At 55.6% G+C, this 22,275-nt stretch overlaps 1 protein-coding gene across 2 annotated transcripts; it reads right to left on the reverse strand.

Annotated features, from left to right (window-relative positions):
* Positions 1-1,018: 1,018 nt before the first annotated feature.
* On the reverse strand, positions 1,019-20,514 carry LOC144950396 (threonylcarbamoyl-AMP synthase-like). 2 transcript variants are annotated; one of them, XM_078880510.1, is made up of 7 exons: positions 20,381-20,514; positions 8,901-9,105; positions 7,003-7,117; positions 5,395-5,514; positions 4,843-4,985; positions 2,809-2,897; positions 1,019-2,331 (listed from the first exon to the last, which is right to left on the reverse strand). In XM_078880510.1, the coding sequence occupies exons 1-6, from the start codon at positions 20,484-20,486 to the stop codon at positions 2,828-2,830; spliced, it is 759 nt and encodes a 252-aa protein (XP_078736636.1). In that variant the 5' UTR covers positions 20,487-20,514; the 3' UTR covers positions 1,019-2,331; positions 2,809-2,827. The 2 variants fall into 2 exon arrangements, with proteins under 2 accessions (XP_078736636.1, XP_078736635.1); XM_078880509.1 differs by having other exon boundaries at positions 1,019-2,897.
* Positions 20,515-22,275: the final 1,761 nt, after the last annotated feature.

The raw sequence follows: 22,275 nt of genomic DNA on the forward strand, positions 1-22,275 counted from the left end.
AGTAGCGTCCTTCACGAGCCTCCTCCACAGAGGCCATTCTTGACACCGCTGGTATCACTCCATCTCTTCTCTAGCCCGTGCCGCGCCCGTTAAGCCCCCTCGATCCGGCCGAATAAAAGCTGTTTAGGCATGCGGTGGCTGGGCATGCGGGCTACGTGACCCAGCCAACGCAGCCACACACAAAACGTCAAGGAGCAGAAACCATCACGACGCCAACTCCGGGAATCCCAGCAGCAGCGGCAGCGGTGGCTTTTGGCTCGGCCATCGAACAAAGACGGCGGTGGTCACCGCATCATAATAGTAATAATAGTTAAATTTGTAACGCGCGCAAATTTGCAGACGTAGTGGCCGCAACTCAGAGGTGCGGATTCAAGCTCAGAGTCGCTCGAAAGCGCGTGGTTGTAGAGGTGAGTTTTTAAGTGTCTCTTGAAGGAGGCGATTGAGGTGATGCTGCGAATGTGCAGAGGGATATCGTTCCAGACTGTTGGGGCTGCCATCGAGAAGCGTCGTATAGACACGATGACCATCCTGGATCTTGGTATCAAGAGGAGGTCGTGAGTCGCGCTGCGCAGGCATCTGCTGTGTGCTGAGCTGCAAGTTGTCAATAATGAAGAAAGGTACGGCGGGCAGGCAGATATGAAGGCATTGTGGCAGAGGCAGGCGGTCTTGTGTGTGACCCTACTGGCGATGGGTAGCCAGTTGAGGGCACGGAGACAAGCTAGTGAGTCGAGACGGGGATGAGTGTGGGCAATGACGACGCATCATCATCATCATCGTGCGGCCGTCTGGAACGCTCTCCTGATATTAAGGAAGCCACTGGGAGCTGATGCACTTTTAAATCTAGATCGACAAACTCATTTCTTTAGAACTGCATCTTGTTGTTGTTGCTGTTTAGTTTGTTGTCCTTCCCCCCCCGCCCCCCCCCCCCCCGGCAACTCCGATTTGCACGGTTGGCTACGTAAGGTGCGAAAGAAGTTCAACGTAGAAACACGTTCTCCTCAAGCACATGGGAACAAAACAAAAATCAGCAACGTTTATTTAAATACACATCCCGCACCCAAGAGGCAGAAGCAAAACATTTTATATTAACATTTCCGACGGTTTCTTTACACAAATCTGAGCAACAGATACACGCACACTCAGCAACTCACGCGAGGACAAAGATCCCCCGTGTAGCCTTAACAGACTGTTGGGGCAAGTGCTGTTAGCGAGCACCTATGAAGGCCGGCACGGCACACGAGGAGGTGGGGTGGCCAGCACCACGCCCGGCCGCCTTTGTCTCTCTAGTGGCGATGTTTACACCGCACCAGGTACTCATTTGAGTCGACCTAGGGGAGGCCCTGGACCGGTTCAGATAATCGTCCCTGGTGTTGGCCGTGAGCGGGAATTGAACTCGGGTCGCCAGGTTCGTAGCGTAGCGCGCTAATCGCTACACCACCGCTCCCCACACACACACACCGACACACAAACTCAGCATTGCCAATGATTAACCCCCGTAAGTAACCCTTAGGAGGTTACAAGCCAACGCAGCTTTTTTTCCCAGCGAGCCACCCCACCCCCCCACAGTCCAGTCTATAAAGCGAGCCTCAGCCACCGCCCTCCTAAAAGTCACGGCGGGGGGCAACAACCGCTCCTCGCTCCGCGCTCGGGGGCTAAAAACATTTTACGGCGACGCGTCGGCGAAGCGTCGCCGGCACGAGGCATCGGGGATGCTGCTGGATGCTTCCAGACCAGAGGTCGCAACCGGGTACCCGATACCCGTACCCTACCCGATACCCGGCTACCCGTACCAGGCCGGGTACGGGTACCCGTTTGCGACCCTGGTGCGGCCGGGTACGGGTAGGCCGTGAGTCACTGGTGAGTCACCGTTTGTCACTCATTTCCCAACGTCTTGTCTCTTCTCACAATTCAAGTTCCTAGAATCAACCCACCCGCGCCTGCAACATGGCTTCATCCCAGAGGTCGCAATCGGGTACCCGATACCCGTACCCGGCCGGGTACGGGTATCGGGTACAGGTAGGGTACGGGTACCCGTTTGCGACCCTGGTGCGGCCGGGTACGGGTAGCCGGGTAAGGAATCAAAACCTGTTTGCGACCTCTGTTCCAGACGCTACCCACGCGCCTCGATCTTTGTTCAAGCAAGCCCCTCCCCCACCCCCCCCCCCGTGTGCCCCCGTACACATCTCACGCGCGTTATTGTCGACCGTGCTTGCTTTACCCCCCCTACCCCCATATTATATTTATTACAGCTGGGGGGGGTACGAGGTCGCGGTCGCGCTGGGAGCGTGTCCACGCGAGCGGTGCCGACGTGTGCGGTTCCGCTCCGGGTGCCTGTGATGTAACAGAGAGGGAGGAGAGAAGAGTGACCCGCACAAGTTTGCAGAGGGGGAGTGACACTGAGAAGCCTCGCTCGTTACCCATCCTCCCACGATCCACCAACACCACCCACCCCCCCCCGCCTCCGCCACACACAAAGACAAAGATCCCCCGTGTAGCCTTAACAGACTGTGGGGGCAAGTGCTGTTAGCGAGCACCTATGAAGGCCAGAACGGTACAAGAGGGGGTGGGTGGCCAACACCACGCCCGACCGCCTTTGTCTCCCCAGCAGCGATGTTTACACGCCGCACCAGGTACTCATTTGAGGCTGAGTCGACCTAGGGGAGGCCCGGGACCGGTTCAGATAATCGTCACTGGTGGTGGCCGTGAGCGGGAATCGAACCCGGGTCGCCAGGTTCGTAGCGCAGCGTAGCGCTAACCGCTACACTACCGCCACACCACTCTCACTCACACTCACTCACACTCACTCACACTCTCTTCACCCTCCTCGTCACCCCGTGCCGGGGTCCAACTTTAACCCGTGTTTCTTCTGCAGAATCTCCAGGGTCCTGTCGCACGCCCTGAAACGAGAGCGTCAGGAGAAAACACATTTTTAGTTTCGAAATCCGTAAGGCCACCCCGTGCAAATCGATGAGACCACCGATTTGCAAGGACCACATCCCCCACCGCTCACCAATGACGCTGCCACCGCTGCCTTCACAGCTGATTGGATCTCACGAGAGAGAGAGAGCGGAATCCATGTGACCAGCTGGTGACCAGCTGGTGACCAGCTGGTGACCAGCTGGTGACCAGCTGGTGAACACCTGGTGACCAGCTGGTGACCACCTGGTGACCACCATGTGACCACCTGGTGACCACCTGGTGACCAGCTGGTGACCACCTGGTGACCACCTGGTGACCACCTGGTGACCACCTGGTGACCAGCTGGTGACCACCTGGTGACCACCTGGTGACCAGCTGGTGACCACCTGGTGACCACCTGGTGACCAGCTGGTGACCACCTGGTGACCACCTGGTGACCAGCTGGTGACCACCTGGTGACCAGCTGGTGACCACCTGGTGACCAGCTGGTGACCACCATGTGACCACCTGGTGACCAGCTGGTGACCACCTGGTGACCAGCTGGTGACCAGCTGGTGACCACCTGGTGACCACCTGGTGACCACCTGGTGACCACCTGCAACCCGGATTGGAACCCAGGCTCTCAACGATGCCGGCTCGGCCGCTTTTAATGTCCGAGTCAGGGCAGCCACCTCAACCGCATTACGGCCTCTTAGCTGTGAACTTAACGACATCGCAAAACACCGCGCTGGTCCCCACACAGTCACCAAACCCCCTCACCTCCAGCAGAGATGTTAACTACCTCGCCTGGTATACAGGAGGTCGTGGGTTCGATCCCGACCCTGACGCCCGCTGCTGTATATTTGGAGTTTGCGTGTCTCTCTCTCTCATCATCATCACGGTGGCTAGGAGATGTTAACTACCTCGCCTGGTATACAGGAGGTCGTGCGTTCGATCCCGACCCCGACGCCTGCTGCTGTAAATTTGGAGTTTCCGTGTCTCTCTCATCATCATCATCACGGTGGCTAGGAGATGTTAACTACCTCGCCTGGTATACAGGAGGTCGTGGGTTCGATCCCGACCCTGATGCCCGCTGCTGTATATTTGGAGTTTGCGTGTCTCTCTCTCTCCCCGTGGTCGTTTGGATTTTTCTCCAGGTCCTCCGGTTTTTCCCTCCGCATTTAGAATCGACGTCGCGCGTTCAGATTATTTGGCTGCTGCTATAAATTTGCACGTGACGACGACGAACCACTTCGTCATGTGATCGCCAGGTCACTTCTGAAAGAGTGCCGTACAAGCTCAGTGGGGGGCGTTCGCTGCTAAAATGAAAAAAATTGTTTCAGTTATAGTTTGGGTAGTGAGCTGATGGTCTCATCTGTGACCATTGACTCGCATGAAGATCCATAAGCGCATACAGATCCATAGGCTTGCATAGAGATCTGTGGAGTCACATGGAGACCCCGAGAACAGAGGCGTGGTGTTGGCCACCCACCCCCTTCGTGTGCCGTGCTGGCCATCATAGGTGCTGCTCGCTAACAGCACTTGCCCCAACAGTCTGTTACAGGCTATACGGGGGATCTTTGTTTTTGTTATCTTTGTATGTAGCCGTGTGGGGAGCGGTGGTGCAGCGGTTTGCGCTCAGCGTTACAAACCTGGCGACCCGAGTTCGATTCCCGCTCAAGGCAAACACCGGTGACGATTATCTGAACCGGTCCTGGGCCTCCTCTAGGTCGCCTTGGCCTCAAAACGAGTACCTGATGCGGTGTGTAAACATCGCCACTGGGGAGACAAAGGCGGCCGGGCGTGGTGCTGGCCACCCACCCCCTCGTGTGCCGTGCCGCCCTTCAGAGGTGCTCGCTAACAGCACTTGCCCCGACAGTCTGTTACAGGCTATGCGGGCGAACTTTGTGTTTGTTGTGTGTAGCTGTGTGTGTGTGGACGTACACGCCGGCCCTTATGATCCTGAAGCTTCCGGGCATGGAGAGGTCGATAACCGTTGACCCCAGACGCGAGGTCGGGTCACTGGGGTCACCCAGTGGGCCCCCGTCCAGAACCACCGCCAGGGAATCCCAAAGCTCCCTGAACTCCTGCACTCACACACACAAAGTTCACCCCCCCCATGTGTAGCCTTTACCAACACCATCGCCACCATCACCATCATCGCCACCACCACCGCCACCACCACCACCACGATGACCACCGCCACCACCACCACCACCGCCACCACCACCACCACCATGATGACCACCGCCACCACCACCACCGCCGTCACCGCCGCCACCACCACCACCTCCACCATCACCAATACCACCCACACCACCACCGCCACCACCATCACCACCATCACCACCGCCACCACCACCGCCACCACCCACACCACCATCGCCGCCACCACCACCACCACCGCCACCACCACCACCACCACCACCACCGCCACCGCCACCACCGCCACCACCACCACCACCGTCACCACCGCTGCCCGTCCGCGCGACGTACGTGCACGTGCAAGGAGCTGGGCTGCGCGCTGGCGTTGGCACTGGTGAGGGCGAGCGGCTCCTGCAGCTGCAGGCACAGCTGGCGCAGCACGGCGTGCTCGGGGACTCGGACCCCCACCAGCTGCTCACGCGCACACACACACACACACGCACGCACACACACGCACACGCCCACACACACACACGCACGCGGACAAAGGTCCCCCGCGTAGACTTCAACACACCGCCGGGGCAAGTGCTGCCAAGTGAGGAGCGCCCCCGAAGGACGGCACGGCGCACGTGCAACGCTCATGAGATGTTGACTCCCTCGCCTGGTACGCAGGAGGTCGTGGGTTCGATCTCGACCCTGACGCCTGCTGCTGTATATTTGGAGTTTGCGTGTCTCTCTCTCTCATCATCATCACGGTGGCTAGGATATGTTAACTACCTCGCCTGGTTGTACAGGTGATCGTGGGTTCGATCCCGACCCTGACGCCTGCTGCTGCTATATATTTGGAGTTTGCGTGTCTCTCTCTCTCCCCGTGGTCGTGTTCATTTTTCTCCGGGTCCTCCGGTTTTTCCTTCCACATTCATAATCGACATCGCGCGTTTAAGAATATTTGGCTGCTGCTGCTGCTATAAATTTCCACGCGACAATGATGATGATAAGCCACCACTTCGTCGAACCATAATTTGTTGATAGCCAGCTCCGCTTCTTTGTAAAATAGCTACGCAAGATATCAGTGGAGCCTTATACTTGGTAAATACAAATAATCGTTTTAAAGCTTTCGTGACTGCAGGGATTCATCTTCTTGGTTCTTTCGGTAAAGTCACGTAGAAGGGAAATAATAAAATAATAAAAATAAAACATAATAAAACAATTCTCACGACGGCTGCTTGCGTTGTGGCCGAAACGTCGTGAGAATTATTTTATTATGTTTTATTTTTATTATTTTATTACTTCCCTTCTACGTGACTTTACCGAAAGAACCAAGAAGACAAATAATCGTGTTAACAATTGTAAAAAAATGTGTTAAAGAAATAGTTTTCCAAAAATAGTAGAGAATTAAAATATTTTGTTTCCATTTTTTTTTGTAAAAAAATTACTTGACGTCTTTTGTAAAAAAGCGCCCTCTAGTGGATGCCCACCCCACCAGAAGTGGCGGTATGAGGTGGAGGTGGTGGACGTGGAGGTGGACGTGGAGGTGGTGGTGGACGTGGCGGTAATAGAGGTGGTGGGGGAGGTAGAGGTGGTGGAGGTGGTGGTGGAGGACGTGGTGAAGGTGGTGGACGTGGTGAAGGTGGTGGACGTGGTGAAGGTGGTGGGGAACGTGGTGGTGGACGTGGTGGTGGAGTTGCTGGATGGGGTGAAGGAGGTGGTGGAGGTGGTAGTGGAGGTGGTGGTGGTGGTAGTGGTGGAGGTAGTGGTGGAGTTGGTGGTGGAGGTAGTGGTGGAGTTGGTGGTGGTGGTGAAGGAGGTGGTGGAGGAGGTGGTGGAGGACATGGTAGTGGAGTTTCTGGATGGGGTGAAGGAGGTGGTGGAGGTGGTAGTGGAGGTGGCGGAGGTGGTGGTGGAGGTAGTGGTGAGTTGATGATGGTGGTGGTGGTGGAGAAGGAGGTGGACCTCTACCTGTGTGCTGGGGTTGAGTGCGGGGTGAAGCTCGGGTTTCCTCTTGAACACCAGCGTGACTGGGCCCGGCAGCAAGTCCTGCAGCACCTCGTCAGACACCGTGACGTGGCAGAGCCTGGCGCCCTCGTCGACAACACCGGAATCATCATCGGTATCGTCAACAACACCTCCAAGAAGATGAACACCTCCAACATCAACATCAGCAACAGCAGCAGCACCGTATTGAATCGTCGTTATTGGCAGAATCGCAATCGACATCTGTACACCGCTCAGCTGTTAAACTCACCAGCACTCCCTCACCCACCTCCGCCTACTCACTCAACCACGCTTTCACCTGCACACCCGTACAGTCACCCCTACTCTCACTCACCCATACTCTCACCTGTACTCTCACCTGTACACACACCTGTACACACATTCACTCGTAATCTCGCCTGTACACACACCTGTACACACATTCACTCGTAATCTCGCCTGTACCCCACACCTGTACACACATTCACCCACGCTCTCACCTGTACACACATTCACCCATACTCTCACCTGTACACACACCTGTACACATTCACCTGTACTCTCACCTGTACCCCACACCTGTACACACATTCACCCACACTCTCACCTGTACACACACCTGAACACACATTCACCCATACTCTCACATATACCCACACCTGTACACACATTTATCTATACTCTCACCCATACACAACAACGACTGCCATCCGCCACTAAGTGGCGGTGACGTCACCACGGTGACGTGATGTGTGGAACCAGGTACCATGGATGAGTAGCAGTTGCACCACCTGTGCCCCCTACTGTGCCAACTTGCCGTGTTTTAGCCACCCGGGGCTCCGCTCGTTGTTGTGAGCGTTGCTCCTCCACCCTCCGTTGTTGCTGGAGGGCGACTGCCTCCAACTGCCCAGTAGCGTCCTTCACGAGCCTCCTCCAGAGGCCGATCTTGACACCGCTGGTACCAGTCATCGGCAAGTCCACTCAGCTCCACGTCTTCCTGTACCACATCACTCCATCTCTTCTCTAGCCCGTGCGCGCCCATTTAGCTCCCTCTATCCGGCAGAACAAAAGCTGTTGAGGCATGCGGTGGCTGGGTATGCGAGCTACATGACCCAGCCAACGCAGCCTTGCCTGCCGGAGGAGCTCACCGATGGGACTGTGTCCAGATCTTTCAAGGATTTGTGAGCTCCTCACACAATCCAGCCTGGTTAAACCCAAGATGGATCGTAGGCAGGCCAGCCTAAATGTTTCTAACTGGCGAAGATGTTCCATTAGAAGGGTCCACGTTTCGCAAACGTAGAGAAGGGAGGGAATGACTGTGGCCGAGAAGACCCGAAGCTTCGTGCGGATCGACAGACCAGGTAGCTTCCACACAGCGTTACGCAGCTGATGAAAAGATAATGCCGCTCGACTGATTCGGAGTGAGACCTCTGCTGTCAAACCGAAGCTGGTCAGAAGCACACTGCCCAGGTACGTAGATTTCTCCACTGTCACCACAACTGTCCTTCACCCGTGCCCCACATCTGTACTCTCACTCACTCAACCCGTACCCTCACCCGTACCCTCACCCGTACCCTCACCCGTACCCTCACCCGTACCCTCACCCGTACCCTCACCCGTACCCTCACCCACTCACCCGTACCCTCACCCACACCCTCCCTCACTCACCCGTACTCTCACCCACACCCTCCATCACTCACCCGTACCCTCACCCTCTCTCCCTCACCCTCACCCACTCACCCGTACCCTCAACCACACCCTCCCTCCCTCACCCACCTGTACCCTCACCCGCACCCTCCCTCCCTCACTCACCCTCCCTCACTCACCCGTACTCCCACCCACACCTCCCTCACTCACCCTCACCCACACCCTCCCTCACCCACCTGCCCACCTCCCGCGTGTCCCCCACGCACACGGCGAGAGGTTTGCCGCCGTCGCGCCCCTTGGCGTCGTAGACTCGCCGCAGTGCCCGCGGGCTGCCGGCGCGACACGCCAGGCCGTACACCGTGTCGGAGGGCAGCGCCACCACCAGGCCCGCGCCCACGCCTCGCGCCAACAGCGCCACAGCCTCCCGCAGGGACAGCGGCCCTGAGAGGGAGAGAGTCAGGAGAGAGTGTGAGGAGAGTGAGGAGAGAGAGGAGAGAAATGAGAGAGAAGAGAGAGGGAGGAGAGAGGGAGGAGAGAAAGGAGTGAGGCGAGAGTGAGGAGAGAGAGGAGAGAGAGGAGAGAGTGAGGAGAGAGAGAGCGAGCGAACGAGAGAGTGAGCGAGAGAGAGACCGAGCGAGAGATTGAGCGAGAGAGAGGGCAAGCGAGCGAGAGAGTGAGCGAGAGAGAGAGCAAGCGAGCGAGAGAGTGAGCGAGGGTTACATAAAGCCCAGTTAAAAAAAAAAAAATTACGAAATGATGAACGAAACAAAGTGCCGAATACACCGAGCATCTTCTTGTTTCCACTGATCGTAATAAAAAATAATAAAAAGAGAGTGAGGAGAGTGAGGGAGGAGAGAGTGAGGAGAGAGAGGAGAGAGTGAGAGAGTGAGGAGAGAGAGGGAGGAGAGAGAGAGGAGAGTGAGGAGAGTTAGGAGAGAGTGAGGAGAGTGAGGAGAGAGTGAGGAGAGGAGAGAGGGAGGAGAGTGAGGAGAGTGAGGAGACTTTTGACTTTTAAAACAACTTTTATTGCCACCAGCAGCAGCAGCATTGGAGGTGATTCCGATATGAAACACACACAAAGTCACCAGCAAACAAATGAAAATAAACGCTACAAAGCCACGCGCTGTGGCGCTAAATGCGCCGCACACAACACGAAAGTCACGTGGTTGTGGTGGTGGAGATGGTGGTGGAGGTGGTGGAGGTGGTGGAAGTGGTGGAGGCGGTGGTCATTGCGCACGCCACGGTGACGAGCGAGCGCTTCAGAAGGTGAACACGAGGGTGCCGTCCACGCTGGTACAGAGGGCACATCACCGGCATGCGTGTGGTGCATGGCGTGCTCCAGCCGGAGCCGCGCCTTGAGCAGGCCTCTGAACACTGGAAGCACAGAGCAGCCGTCAGTGTCACCTTGCAGCATCTTTTTTCTCGTTCTGTACACCGCCATCTTCGCCTGAGCACAGGCGAAGTTGGCGAGGTCATGGCGCTTGTTAGCCAGGTAAGGCACCACCCCATATACGAAGCTGCTGTTGTAGAAGGGCACCCACAGTTTCCTGAAGATGTCCCCCAAAAGGCGGAACATTGGGTTTGAGCCGCTGGCAGTGTAAGTATTGGTGGGGCAGATCCTCCCTGGCACCGCAGGAAATACACAAGTCTGTTACCCCTGGCGAGATTCGGCTGAGCCACACGGCCGATGGCAACGTGCAGTGTGCCAACCTCCACCATGGGGCGCTCCGGTCGTCTTGGTTAAGAAAAAGGATGGCAAATTGCGATTTTGTGTTGATTTCCGGAAATTGAATAAGGTATCGGTGGCAGATGCGTACCCCCTGCCGCGTATGGATGACTCCCTCGACGCATTGTCGGGGGCTAAGTTCTTTTCCACACTGGACCTCTCTTCGGGATTTTGGCAGCTTCCCCTTGACGAGTCCTCACGGGAGAAAACCGCATTCCGTACGCCGCAGGGGTTATTTCAATTCAACTGTCTCCCGATGGGATTGAATGCGGCCCCTGCTACATTTCAAAGATTGATGGAGCTCGTTTTGACGGGGTTGCAGTGGGAGACGTGTCTTATATATTTGGACGATATTATTGTCTTCAGCCGCACATTTGATGAACATTTGACGCGGCTGGAGACAGTGTTCACGAGGATGCGTTCTGCCAAATTGAAATTCAAACCAAAGAAATGTCACCTACTGCAACGGTCCGTCCGCTATTTGGGGCACATTGTGAGTGCTGAGGGGGTGTCCACGGATCCGGAAAAGACGGCGTGCGTCCGGGATTGGCCGACTCCGGCCACCGTGGGGGATGTTCGGCGGTTTTTAGGATTTGCCTCGTATTACCGAAGATTTGTGCCGGGTTTTGCGACGATTGCGAGGCCCTTGCATCTCCTTACGGGTAAAGGACGGAAGTTTGTTTGGGGACAGCCGGAGGAGGCGGCCTTTCGGAGTCTGCGTGATCTATTGGCCACGGCCCCAACATTGGATTATCCCGATTTCGATCACCCATTCATTCTTGATACGGACGCGAGTGACACAGGTATTGGGGCGGTATTATCACAGTCTAAAGGGGGTGTAGAGCGTGTCGTGGCGTATGGTAGCCGAGTCTTGTCTCCTGCGGAAACCCGCTACTGTGTCACTCGCAGAGAACTATTGGCGGTTGTTTTTTTCCTACGGCAATTTCGACCATACCTCTACGGTCGTTCTTTTATTGTGCGTACGGATCATGCGGCCTTGCAATATGCCCTTAAAATTGACCAGCCATCCGGACAGTTGGCACGTTGGTTGGACACGCTACAGGAATTTTCCTTCCAAATTCAACATCGGAAGGGAGTGCGCCATGCGAACGCTGACGCACTTTCCAGATTACCGCGGCGCGCCCCTTGTAAATGTGCGTCGGGGACGCATAGGTGTTCGCCGATTCTAAACCCCCCTCAGCCGCTTACGTTGGCCGTCGAGAAGTCGGACACTCCGATGGAACCGGGACCGGCTGACGGGGTTTTGAATCTGCCGCGGTCTGTCTGGATCCGGGAACAGATGATGGATGAGTCGTTGGTGTCCTTGCGGAAGCGGTCTGCTAGGGACAATGGGAGTCCGAGTACGGCTGTGGGGCCGCAAACCGCTCTCCGAGATGGTCTGCTTATGTGGCGGGAGGGGTTCCAGGAACGTTGGCGCCTGGTGGTACCAACGTCCTTGCGATTCGAGTTGATTAGAACTCTCCATTGTGACACTCTCTTACATTTAGGGGTGCAGAAGACCTTGTTGACGTTGCAACGTCATTATTTTTGGCACGGCATGGTGACAGATGTCGTAGGGCACGTGCGCGCGTGCCCTGCGTGTGCACGACGTAAGCCGCCGAAACATCCTTACGTGCCACCTCTCCAGTCGATTCAGGTGTCTCGGGTCAATGAATTGGTGGCACTGGACATATTGGGACCTTTTCCACCATCGGCGAGGGGTAATAAATATTTGCTGGTAGGGGTTGAGTACCTCTCCCGTTGGCCGATGGCCTGGCCGTTGCCCGATCAGTCGGCCGCGGCCATTACCGACGCCTTTTTGTTTGGGTATATTATGGACAAGGGGGCGCCTGAGAGACTCCTCACGGACCAGGGCAGGAATTTCTCTTCTAAATTATTGGCGGAAGTGTGCGCGGGCCTTGGGACTAAGAAAGTACGGACATCCCCATACCATCCGCAGACGGATGGTATGGTTGAACGGCTTAACAGGACATTGTCTGCCATGCTTTGCCATACCGTGAGCGAACAACAATCAGATTGGGATCTGCACATCCCCGGAGTGCTTTCGGCGTACAGGATGACGCCTCATGCGGCTACAGGGTATTCGCCGTTTTACCTTATGTATGGTCGGGAAAACGTGCCGCCGGTGGATGTGCAATTGGGAACTGGGGTGAAGGGACCTCGTAAACCACTTCCTGAATACATTCAGGACACGGTTCGCCGAGTCACGGAGGCGCGGGAGAATGCCCGCGTGGCTACGGCCAAAGCCCAGGCCCGGAACGAGCGGTATGCGCGGCGGTCCGAGGGGGAGTGCCCCTGGAAGGTTGGGGACCTAGCCTGGCTTCATTGTCCACAGGTACGTCCGGGCACCTCTCCGAAATTGCACAAACCCTGGCATGGTCCCGTACGCTTCATTGCGGTTCCCAACCCACAGACAGCACGCGTCCAAATTGGATCTCGTCGCTGGGTTGTGCATACGTCGCGCTTGAAACCATATGTTGCTCCCTTACATGATGCGTCATCCCCCAATGTTGCCTTGCCGGGGTCTGTTGCTGCTGACTCTCCCCTGCCTGCGTCCATTGATCTTGCTAGAGCGCCTGTCGTACCTGTTCCAGACAGGCCGGCCGTGACACTGCGGGGGACGAGGGGCCCTGCTCGGAGGACGCCTGCCAGGTCTGCGGGACCTTCGAGCCCTGCAGCCCTTCCGACCCCGCTGCAGGCACGGTCACGGGACAAGCCCAAGACTAATTCTTTAGGGACACGGGACGTTGGTGGACTTCCAGCTGCGACAGGGGGATTACCCCCTGTCATTCCTCGACTTTCATCGCGTTCCCGTTCTGCGAGTGGGCCACCGACCGTCCGGGACGGGCCGGCGACCCGCACACGTTCCAAATCGCTTACGTTTCGTTGATTGTTGCTGTGCTGTTATCTTTTCTTACAGTTGTATTTATTGCATGCTTTTTGTACGTTCGTTGATGTTATTTGCCTTGTTGTTGTTGTTCTTGCTGTTACATTGTATGCTTAGTGTCCTTTAGGGGGGAAGGTCGATTCGCCGCATTACGATTGCTAGTGGTCAGCCGAGGTCGGCTGGGATTTTTCTACGGGGGAGGGTGGTGTAATGCGGGCGTAAGCGACCTTCCGGATGTGACGTCACGGGGGGCGGAGTCATGTGACGTGGGTGGAAGGTTCGGGTCCTTAAGCGGGTAAACCGGAAGGGGAAGTCAGTCGGGGTGTGAACGGAAAAGAGTGAGGCCACGCGGGCGAGTGAGAAGAGGGGGGGCACCGACGGCCATCGGGAGCCAACCCCGAAGACAGGAGGAAGCTACGGAGTGGTGTGCAGCTGCGGAGGAGACAGCCAGAAGGGCTGCGTGTTAAGAGGCAGCGGTGTGGCTGCCAGGTGGGGCGGAGAGAGAAGAGGGAGAGACAGCACGAGGCTGTCAGAGCTGCGGAGAGGACGAAGGAGAGAGGAGTTGCAGCGAGTACAGCCAAGGGGGGCTGTGTGAGAGTAACAGCAGCGGGGCTGCTGTTGTGGACCGGGCCGACATCGGAGTCAGCACCGTGGAGAAGCTACAGAGTAGAGACAGCCGTGTGGGAATACAGTACGAACCGAATAAAGGACACTGAGCCAGACATCGTGGTCCAGTCGTTTATTACACTGGTGTCAGAAGTGCAACGGCATGTCGAAACAAGTGAGGAAGAAAGTTAATCCGGCGCCTGCATCGGCTTCTTCGTCCGACGAAGACGAACTCCCTCCAACCACGGATTCTGCTGGAGTGGTGGAGGAGAGCCCTGCTGAGGCGAGCACGGGGACGGGAGTGGAGGATGTCGGCGCGGTGGCGGGTCCGTCGACATCATCGGACGCTGATCAAAGATGGCAACAGATGGCGGTACAACTGGAGGCACTAAAGGACGTCCTGACGCATTTATGCCATCTCGTCGCGCCAGAGACGATGGAGGACGCAGTTGGTGCTCCGCGGGCCGCCACGTTGCCTGCCCTGCCGCCGCCATTGGCCACGCGGCAAGAAGCCGCCATCTTGCACGCTCCGCGGCGCCAAACCGCCATCTTGGCCACGCCGCGGGCCGACGCCATTTTGAATTTGCCACCACAACCACCACCATTGGAAGACGGCGGGAAGAGTCGGAGTCGCCACCTTACCACAGTTAAAGAATTTTCCATCGGTGGGGACTGGAGCGCTTTCGCCTGCCGCTTCTTGGCGGCGGTACGCACAGCAAGATGGACCGATGCTGAGGCTTTGGAGGTGTTGCCGACTCTCCTGGACGACGAATCTGTCCGATTTTTCCGTTCCATAACGACCGATAAGAAGGCAACTTTATGTGGTGTTTTTCAAGAAATGGCCGACGCTTATGAGCCACCAGATGATGCGCATCGGCGATTCGCTCAACGACAACGAGCACCAGAGGAGTCGCCCGTGGCGTTCAGGGGTGCGGTGCTGGAGCTGGCCATGGCAGCTTATCCTGAGACGCCACAGGACCTGCTCGAGCCTCTCATATTAGGGAAAATGTTGGAGCTTTCTCGGGATCTAGGGATCCCCATGCCTGTGTGTGGGCATGAGAAACTAACTTCCCGGGCGGCTGCTAAGTGTCTCGATGCGCAATTCAATCTCCGTCGCTGGAAACAAGTGACGGCGTGGACGGGGGGGCCCGTCAAAGAAGGGGATGCGCTGGGGTGGAACCCTGCGCAGGCTGTCTACGTTCCGGATGACCGGGGCCCTCAACAGCTGACGGCCGCCTCCGCTCCATGGACGGGACGCGGCGGGCCGAGGCCGCGCGCTGCGCTACCGGAACGGGGCCATCGGGAGGCAAGGCCTGCGCTTCGGCGCAACGATGCCGAATGTTTCCGCTGCGGGCGTAGGGGCCACTACGCCAGAGACTGCTGGGCCCGCTTCCCGGCTTCGCCGCAGCAGGAGGCCTCGGTACCGGACAAGCCGACTAAAGATCCTCCGAAACAGGCATGTCGGCACGCACCAGACACCCGGCAAGGCTTTACACCTCACCCATCACCTTCGTTGCGCGATCCTAATGTTGTTGTTAAAGAAAACCCTTCGACGGGGCCTTGTCGCTCGGTCACGCAGTGGCGCAAGTTGGCACGGAGAGTCGTCGCGGCCGCTACGGGTTCGTCCACTGTACCGGGGTCTATACAAGGGGTGGACGTACGCATTTTGGTCGACTCCGGCGCGTCTGCGACTATTATTTCGGATGTCATTTTCCATCTGTTGGGCATCCCGCCGGGGGCTGTGCGTCCGGTTTCTGGGTCGTGCGTCGCTGCGAACGGGGGTAGCATGGGTATCGTGGGCCAGGTGGATGCTAGGATATCTATTGGGGATGTGTCGGCTTCGGGCGTTGTGTTAATATCGAGATCTTTGGCGGTTCCTTGTTTGTTAGGCACCGATTTTTTGGCTAAGATGCCCATTTTGATCAAAATCAATGAGAATTGTATTGAACTGCCGGGGGGCCGTCAAATCTCGTTTCTGCCGTCGCCCTGGGGGCGACCTGCTTTGGCCGTACAAGTGCAGGCGCTGTCCGCCGCATCTGTGGACATCCCACCTGGTACACAGATGCTTATACCCTTGCGGTATCGGAAGCCCCTGCCTGATCGGCTAGGAGCAGTAGGGGTCTTGTTGTCACCGTCCGCCATGATAACAACCGGGTTGGCGTTAGTGGGGGCACAGACCATCGTCCGGCCGGATCAATTACCCTTTTTACAGGTGCTTAATGCGGGGGGGGAAAAGGTCCGTGTTCCGGCCGGTACGGTTGTGGCACATGCCACTACGGCGTTTGCGACGCATGATTGTCCGCATAGCCGGGGAGTGGTTGCTGGGGTTTCCGAGCCAAGGGGTTCGGATAATCGTTGGGTTGCTGACTTATGTGACGGAAATTCTTCCCTGTCCATGGAGCAACGTGGTGCGCTGCGTAAATTGTTGTTGACATATTCCGATGTGTTCAGCTCCGATGATTTGGATTTGGGCCGCACATCGTTGCTTTACCATCACATTGAGACGGGCGATGCTGCCCCTATTCGATTAAATTCGCATCGGATGAGTCCTGCGGAGCGAGAACACGTGCGGGGGGCAGTGGAAGACATGTTGGCCGCGGACATTATATCGCCATCTAACAGCCCATGGGGCGCTCCGGTCGTCTTGGTTAAGAAAAAGGATGGCAAATTGCGATTTTGTGTTGATTTCCGGAAATTGAATAAGGTATCGGTGGCAGATGCGTACCCCCTGCCGCGTATGGATGACTCCCTCGACGCATTGTCGGGGGCTAAGTTCTTTTCCACACTGGACCTCTCTTCGGGATTTTGGCAGCTTCCCCTTGACGAGTCCTCACGGGAGAAAACCGCATTCCGTACGCCGCAGGGGTTATTTCAATTCAACTGTCTCCCGATGGGATTGAATGCGGCCCCTGCTACATTTCAAAAATTGATGGAGCTCGTTTTGATGGGGTTGCAGTGGGAGACGTGTCTTATATATTTGGATGATATTATTGTCTTCAGCCGCACATTTGATGAACATTTGACGCGGCTGGAGACAGTGTTCACGAGGATGCGTTCTGCCAAATTGAAATTCAAACCAAAGAAATGTCACCTACTGCAACGGTCCGTCCGCTATTTGGGGCACATTGTGAGTGCTGAGGGGGTGTCCACGGATCCGGAAAAGACGGCGTGCGTCCGGGATTAAACCGACTCCGGCCACCGTGGGGGATGTTCGGCGGTTTTTAGGATTTGCCTCGTATTACCGAAGATTTGTGCCGGGTTTTGCGACGATTGCGAGGCCCTTGCATCTCCTTACGGGTAAAGGACGGAAGTTTGTTTGGGGACAGCCGGAGGAGGTGGCCTTTCGGAGTCTGCGTGATCTATTGGCCACGGCCCCAACATTGGATTATCCCGATTTCGATCACCCATTCATTCTTGATACGGACGCGAGTGACACAGGTATTGGGGCGGTATTATCACAGTCTAAAGGGGGTGTAGAGCGTGTCGTGGCGTATGGTAGCCGAGTCTTGTCTCCTGCGGAAACCCGCTACTGTGTCACTCGCAGAGAACTATTGGCGGTTGTTTTTTTCCTACGGCAATTTCGACCATACCTCTACGGTCGTTCTTTTATTGTGCGTACGGATCATGCGGCCTTGCAATATGCCCTTAAAATTGACCAGCCATCCGGACAGTTGGCACGTTGGTTGGACACGCTACAGGAATTTTCCTTCCAAATTCAACATCGGAAGGGAGTGCGCCATGCGAACGCTGACGCACTTTCCAGATTACCGCGGCGCGCCCCTTGTAAATGTGCGTCGGGGACGCATAGGTGTTCGCCGATTCTAAACCCCCCTCAGCCGCTTACGTTGGCCGTCGAGAAGTCGGACACTCCGATGGAACCGGGACCGGCTGACGGGGTTTTGAATCTGCCGCGGTCTGTCTGGATCCGGGAACAGATGATGGATGAGTCGTTGGTGTCCTTGCGGAAGCGGTCTGCTAGGGACAATGGGAGTCCGAGTACGGCTGTGGGGCCGCAAACCGCTCTCCGAGATGGTCTGCTTATGTGGCGGGAGGGGTTCCAGGAACGTTGGCGCCTGGTGGTACCAACGTCCTTGCGATTCGAGTTGATTAGAACTCTCCATTGTGACACTCTCTTACATTTAGGGGTGCAGAAGACCTTGTTGACGTTGCAACGTCATTATTTTTGGCACGGCATGGCGACAGATGTCGTAGGGCACGTGCGCGCGTGCCCTGCGTGTGCACGACGTAAGCCGCCGAAACATCCTTACGTGCCACCTCTCCAGTCGATTCAGGTGTCTCGGGTCAATGAATTGGTGGCACTGGACATATTGGGACCTTTTCCACCATCGGCGAGGGGTAATAAATATTTGCTGGTAGGGGTTGAGTACCTCTCCCGTTGGCCGATGGCCTGGCCGTTGCCCGATCAGTCGGCCGCGGCCATTACCGACGCCTTTTTGTTTGGGTATATTATGGACAAGGGGGCGCCTGAGAGACTCCTCACGGACCAGGGCAGGAATTTCTCTTCTAAATTATTGGCGGAAGTGTGCGCGGGCCTTGGGACTAAGAAAGTACGGACATCCCCATACCATCCGCAGACGGATGGTATGGTTGAACGGCTGAACAGGACATTGTCTGCCATGCTTTGCCATACCGTGAGCGAACAACAATCAGATTGGGATCTGCACATCCCCGGAGTGCTTTCGGCGTACAGGATGACGCCTCATGCGGCTACAGGGTATTCGCCGTTTTACCTTATGTATGGTCGGGAAAACGTGCCGCCGGTGGATGTGCAATTGGGAACTGGGGTGAAGGGACCTCGTAAACCACTTCCTGAATACATTCAGGACACGGTTCGCCGAGTCACGGAGGCGCGGGAGAATGCCCGCGTGGCTACGGCCAAAGCCCAGGCCCGGAACGAGCGGTATGCGCGACGGTCCGAGGGGGAGTGCCCCTGGAAGGTTGGGGACCTAGCCTGGCTTCATTGTCCACAGGTACGTCCGGGCACCTCTCCGAAATTGCACAAACCCTGGCATGGTCCCGTACGCCTCATTGCGGTTCCCAACCCACAGACAGCACGCGTCCAAATTGGATCTCGTCGCTGGGTTGTGCATACGTCGCGCTTGAAACCATATGTTGCTCCCTTACATGATGCGTCATCCCCCAATGTTGCCTTGCCGGGGTCTGTTGCTGCTGACTCTCCCCTGCCTGCGTCCATTGATCTTGCTAGAGCGCCTGTCGTACCTGTTCCAGACAGGCCGGCCGTGACACTGCGGGGTACGAGGGGCCCTGCTCGGAGGACGCCTGCCAGGTCTGCGGGACCTTCGAGCCCTGCAGCCCTTCCGACCCCGCTGCAGGCACGGTCACGGGACAAGCCCAAGACTAATTCTTTAGGGACACGGGACGTTGGTGGACTTCCAGCTGCGACAGGGGGATTACCCCCTGTCATTCCTCACCGGTACACCGCTGGTACCGGTCATCGGCAAGTCCACTCAGCTCCACGTCCTCCCGTATCGCATCAGCTCCATCTCATCTCAAGTCCGTGTCACTCACTCACCCACTCAGCTACTCACTCACTCACCCACTTACCCACTCAGCCACTCACCCACTCACTCAGCTACTCACTCACCCACTCACCCACTCACTCAACCACTCACTCACCAACTCACTCACTCACTCACCCACTCACCCATCAGCTCCATATCTTCTCCAGCCCGTGTCACTAACTCATTCAGCCACTTAATCACCCACTCAGCCACTCAGTCACTCACCCACTCAGCCACGCACTCACCCACCCACTCACTCAGCCACCCACTCAGCCACCCACTCACCCATCCACCCATCAGCTCCATCTCTTCTCCAGCCCGTGTCGCGCCCGTTTAGCCCCCTCTCTGCGGCCAAACAGAAGCTGCTTAGGGGCACGCGGTGGCTGGGCACGCGGGCTACGTGACCCAGCCAAGGCAGCCTCGCCTGCCGGAGGAGCTCACCGCCCATGATGGGAAGGAACTGCGTCTCAGATCTTTCTAGGAGCTTGTGAGCTCCTCTCACAATCCGGCTAACAGGAGAAGATGTCCTTCGCGTTCGGGAGGTTAAACCAAAGGTCGCAAACGGGTTTTGATTCCTTACCCGTACCCGGCCGCACCAGGGTCACAAATGGGTACCCGTACCCGGCCGGGTACCCGTTCCCTACCCGTACCCTACCCGAAATGAGTGACAAACAGTTACTCACCAGTGACTCACGGCCTACCCGTACCCGTACCCGGCCGCACCAGGGTCGCCAACGGCTACCCGTACACGTACCCGGCCGGGTACGGGTAGCCGGGTATCGGGTAGGGTACGGGTATCGGGTACCCGGTTGCGACCTCTGGGTTAAGCCCAGACCAGCCGGTAGCTGAAGGACAGCGAACGATCGCGAACGAACAGAATGAATGAAAAATGAAATTTAAAAAAAGTTGTTACAAAAACAAAACACAACTCACGTCCCGTTGTGTCCAGCGCGTCCCTGTACGTGCGCTGCTCTCCGTTCGCCAAAGACATCTTGGACCTGCCGAGGAGTTTAAATCTCGCGAAAAAACCGACCCTCATTTAGCCTCGCAACGCAGACATCATTAAAACGCCGCCACGTGGGTGAGGAAGGAAGCCTCAACACGTGCGGAATCGATTCTCAAAATCGTGACGAATTGTCCACAATCGATTCCAACCCCTCCCACCACCAACTCCCCAATCCCACCTCCACCCAATTCGACATCCCTATCGCGGGTGTCGTGAGAAAAATCGAATTGCCGCGTATCGATTCCGATTACATGCGGAAATCCTGCACGGAGATCGGAATCGATTTGTAAGTTTTAACCGCGCGGCGAACGTCGGTGGCAGGAATCGATTCCGGTGTGTTCCGCTACCCCCCCCCGGGCCCGTTCGCGGCGTTCATTGGCTGCTGCCGCGTCACGTGGCGGGTTTCCATCCCCCCCCCCGCTGCGCGATCCCCCGGACGTTGCGATGACGTAATCTCGTGACATCACGCATCCGCATTCAGATGACGCGATACACGCGCCAAAACGCACGCGACCGTGACGCAGTGTAACCACCGCAACAATGACGTCATAAACAATTTGAATTAAGGGACCGTCAATAAATGACGTCACGCACCTGGGGGGGCGGGGTCAGACATTTGTGACGATGCGTGACGAGGGTTAAAAAAGCGTCCAAAATCAAGTGACGTCATTTATGGACGGCCCCTAATGTAATCGTATTCCAATAAACATTGATGTTATAATTAGATTATAAGTGTGGCCGCAATATTTCACGACGCAATACGGTATAATTATATTGTACCGAGTGCATGAGCATAATCAAAGATTTGTTTAAATTATTTTATTTTACCAAGTTAAAGCCACCAGTCAATCAGCAATTTATTTAGTGTGCTGATCTTAAAGGTGCATTGAAAAATTATAATAGTCCGGCTGATGTTCCCGCTGTTGTGGAGTGACTAATGCAGCCAGCTATGGCTGCAGGGTTTTGGTGGTACATGTTGTTTAGGTCGTTTAGTGTGAAAATTCGGTCACATTTTTTTGAGAATTATTTTATTATGTTTTATTTTTATTATTTTATTATGTTTATTTAGATTATTTTTATATGTTAAAATTTTATTATTTAAATACGTTTTATTTTTATTATTTTATTATGTTTTATTTTTATTATTTTATTACTTCCCTTCTACGTGACTTTACCGAAAGCACCAAGAAGATGAATTCGGTCACAGTTCCTATGACCACTGTTTCATTGCTTTCATGGCTTTATTTTGGTGATTTCGAAAAGTTTACTCGTTTGGCCATGTTTGTTTGTTGTAGTACAGAGTTAGACTGATGGCCTTAATCTAAGTTGTCTTGTGGTTGTTGTTGTTGTTGTTGTTTGACTTGCATCCCACTGGGATATTTGCACACAGCGTTGGTGTGTACGGTGCTTTTTCTGCAATATTTTGCTCTTTTCTTGGATTTTCTGTTTGCACTCAGTCACATATTCACTTCGAGATGTTTTCTTGTTCATGTTTTTGCTTTTTGTTTGTTGCGGTTGCACCCGATTCAAGAGCCGAATGGCTCACAGGGCTACACCTAATACATGAACTTGAACTTGAGCAATGCGCGCTCACACGAAGTGGGCTTAACAGCGTCATCATCATCATCAGTGTGGACATGACGATGGGAGAGAGAGACGAGCGGGGGGGGGGGGTTTGAGAAATGTGACGTCACGTCAAAATGCGCAACTTTAAATAAATATAGACAACACGTTCTAATTAAATAGACTTTTTAAAATAAATGTTTTCTCTTACAACATCAGAGTGCAGCGCCACATTAAATACGCACTACAATGACAATGG

The sequence above is a fragment of the Lampetra fluviatilis genome, chromosome 57 (genome assembly GCF_964198595.1).
Source record: "Lampetra fluviatilis chromosome 57, kcLamFluv1.1, whole genome shotgun sequence".
Classification (NCBI taxonomy): domain Eukaryota; kingdom Metazoa; phylum Chordata; class Hyperoartia; order Petromyzontiformes; family Petromyzontidae; genus Lampetra; species Lampetra fluviatilis.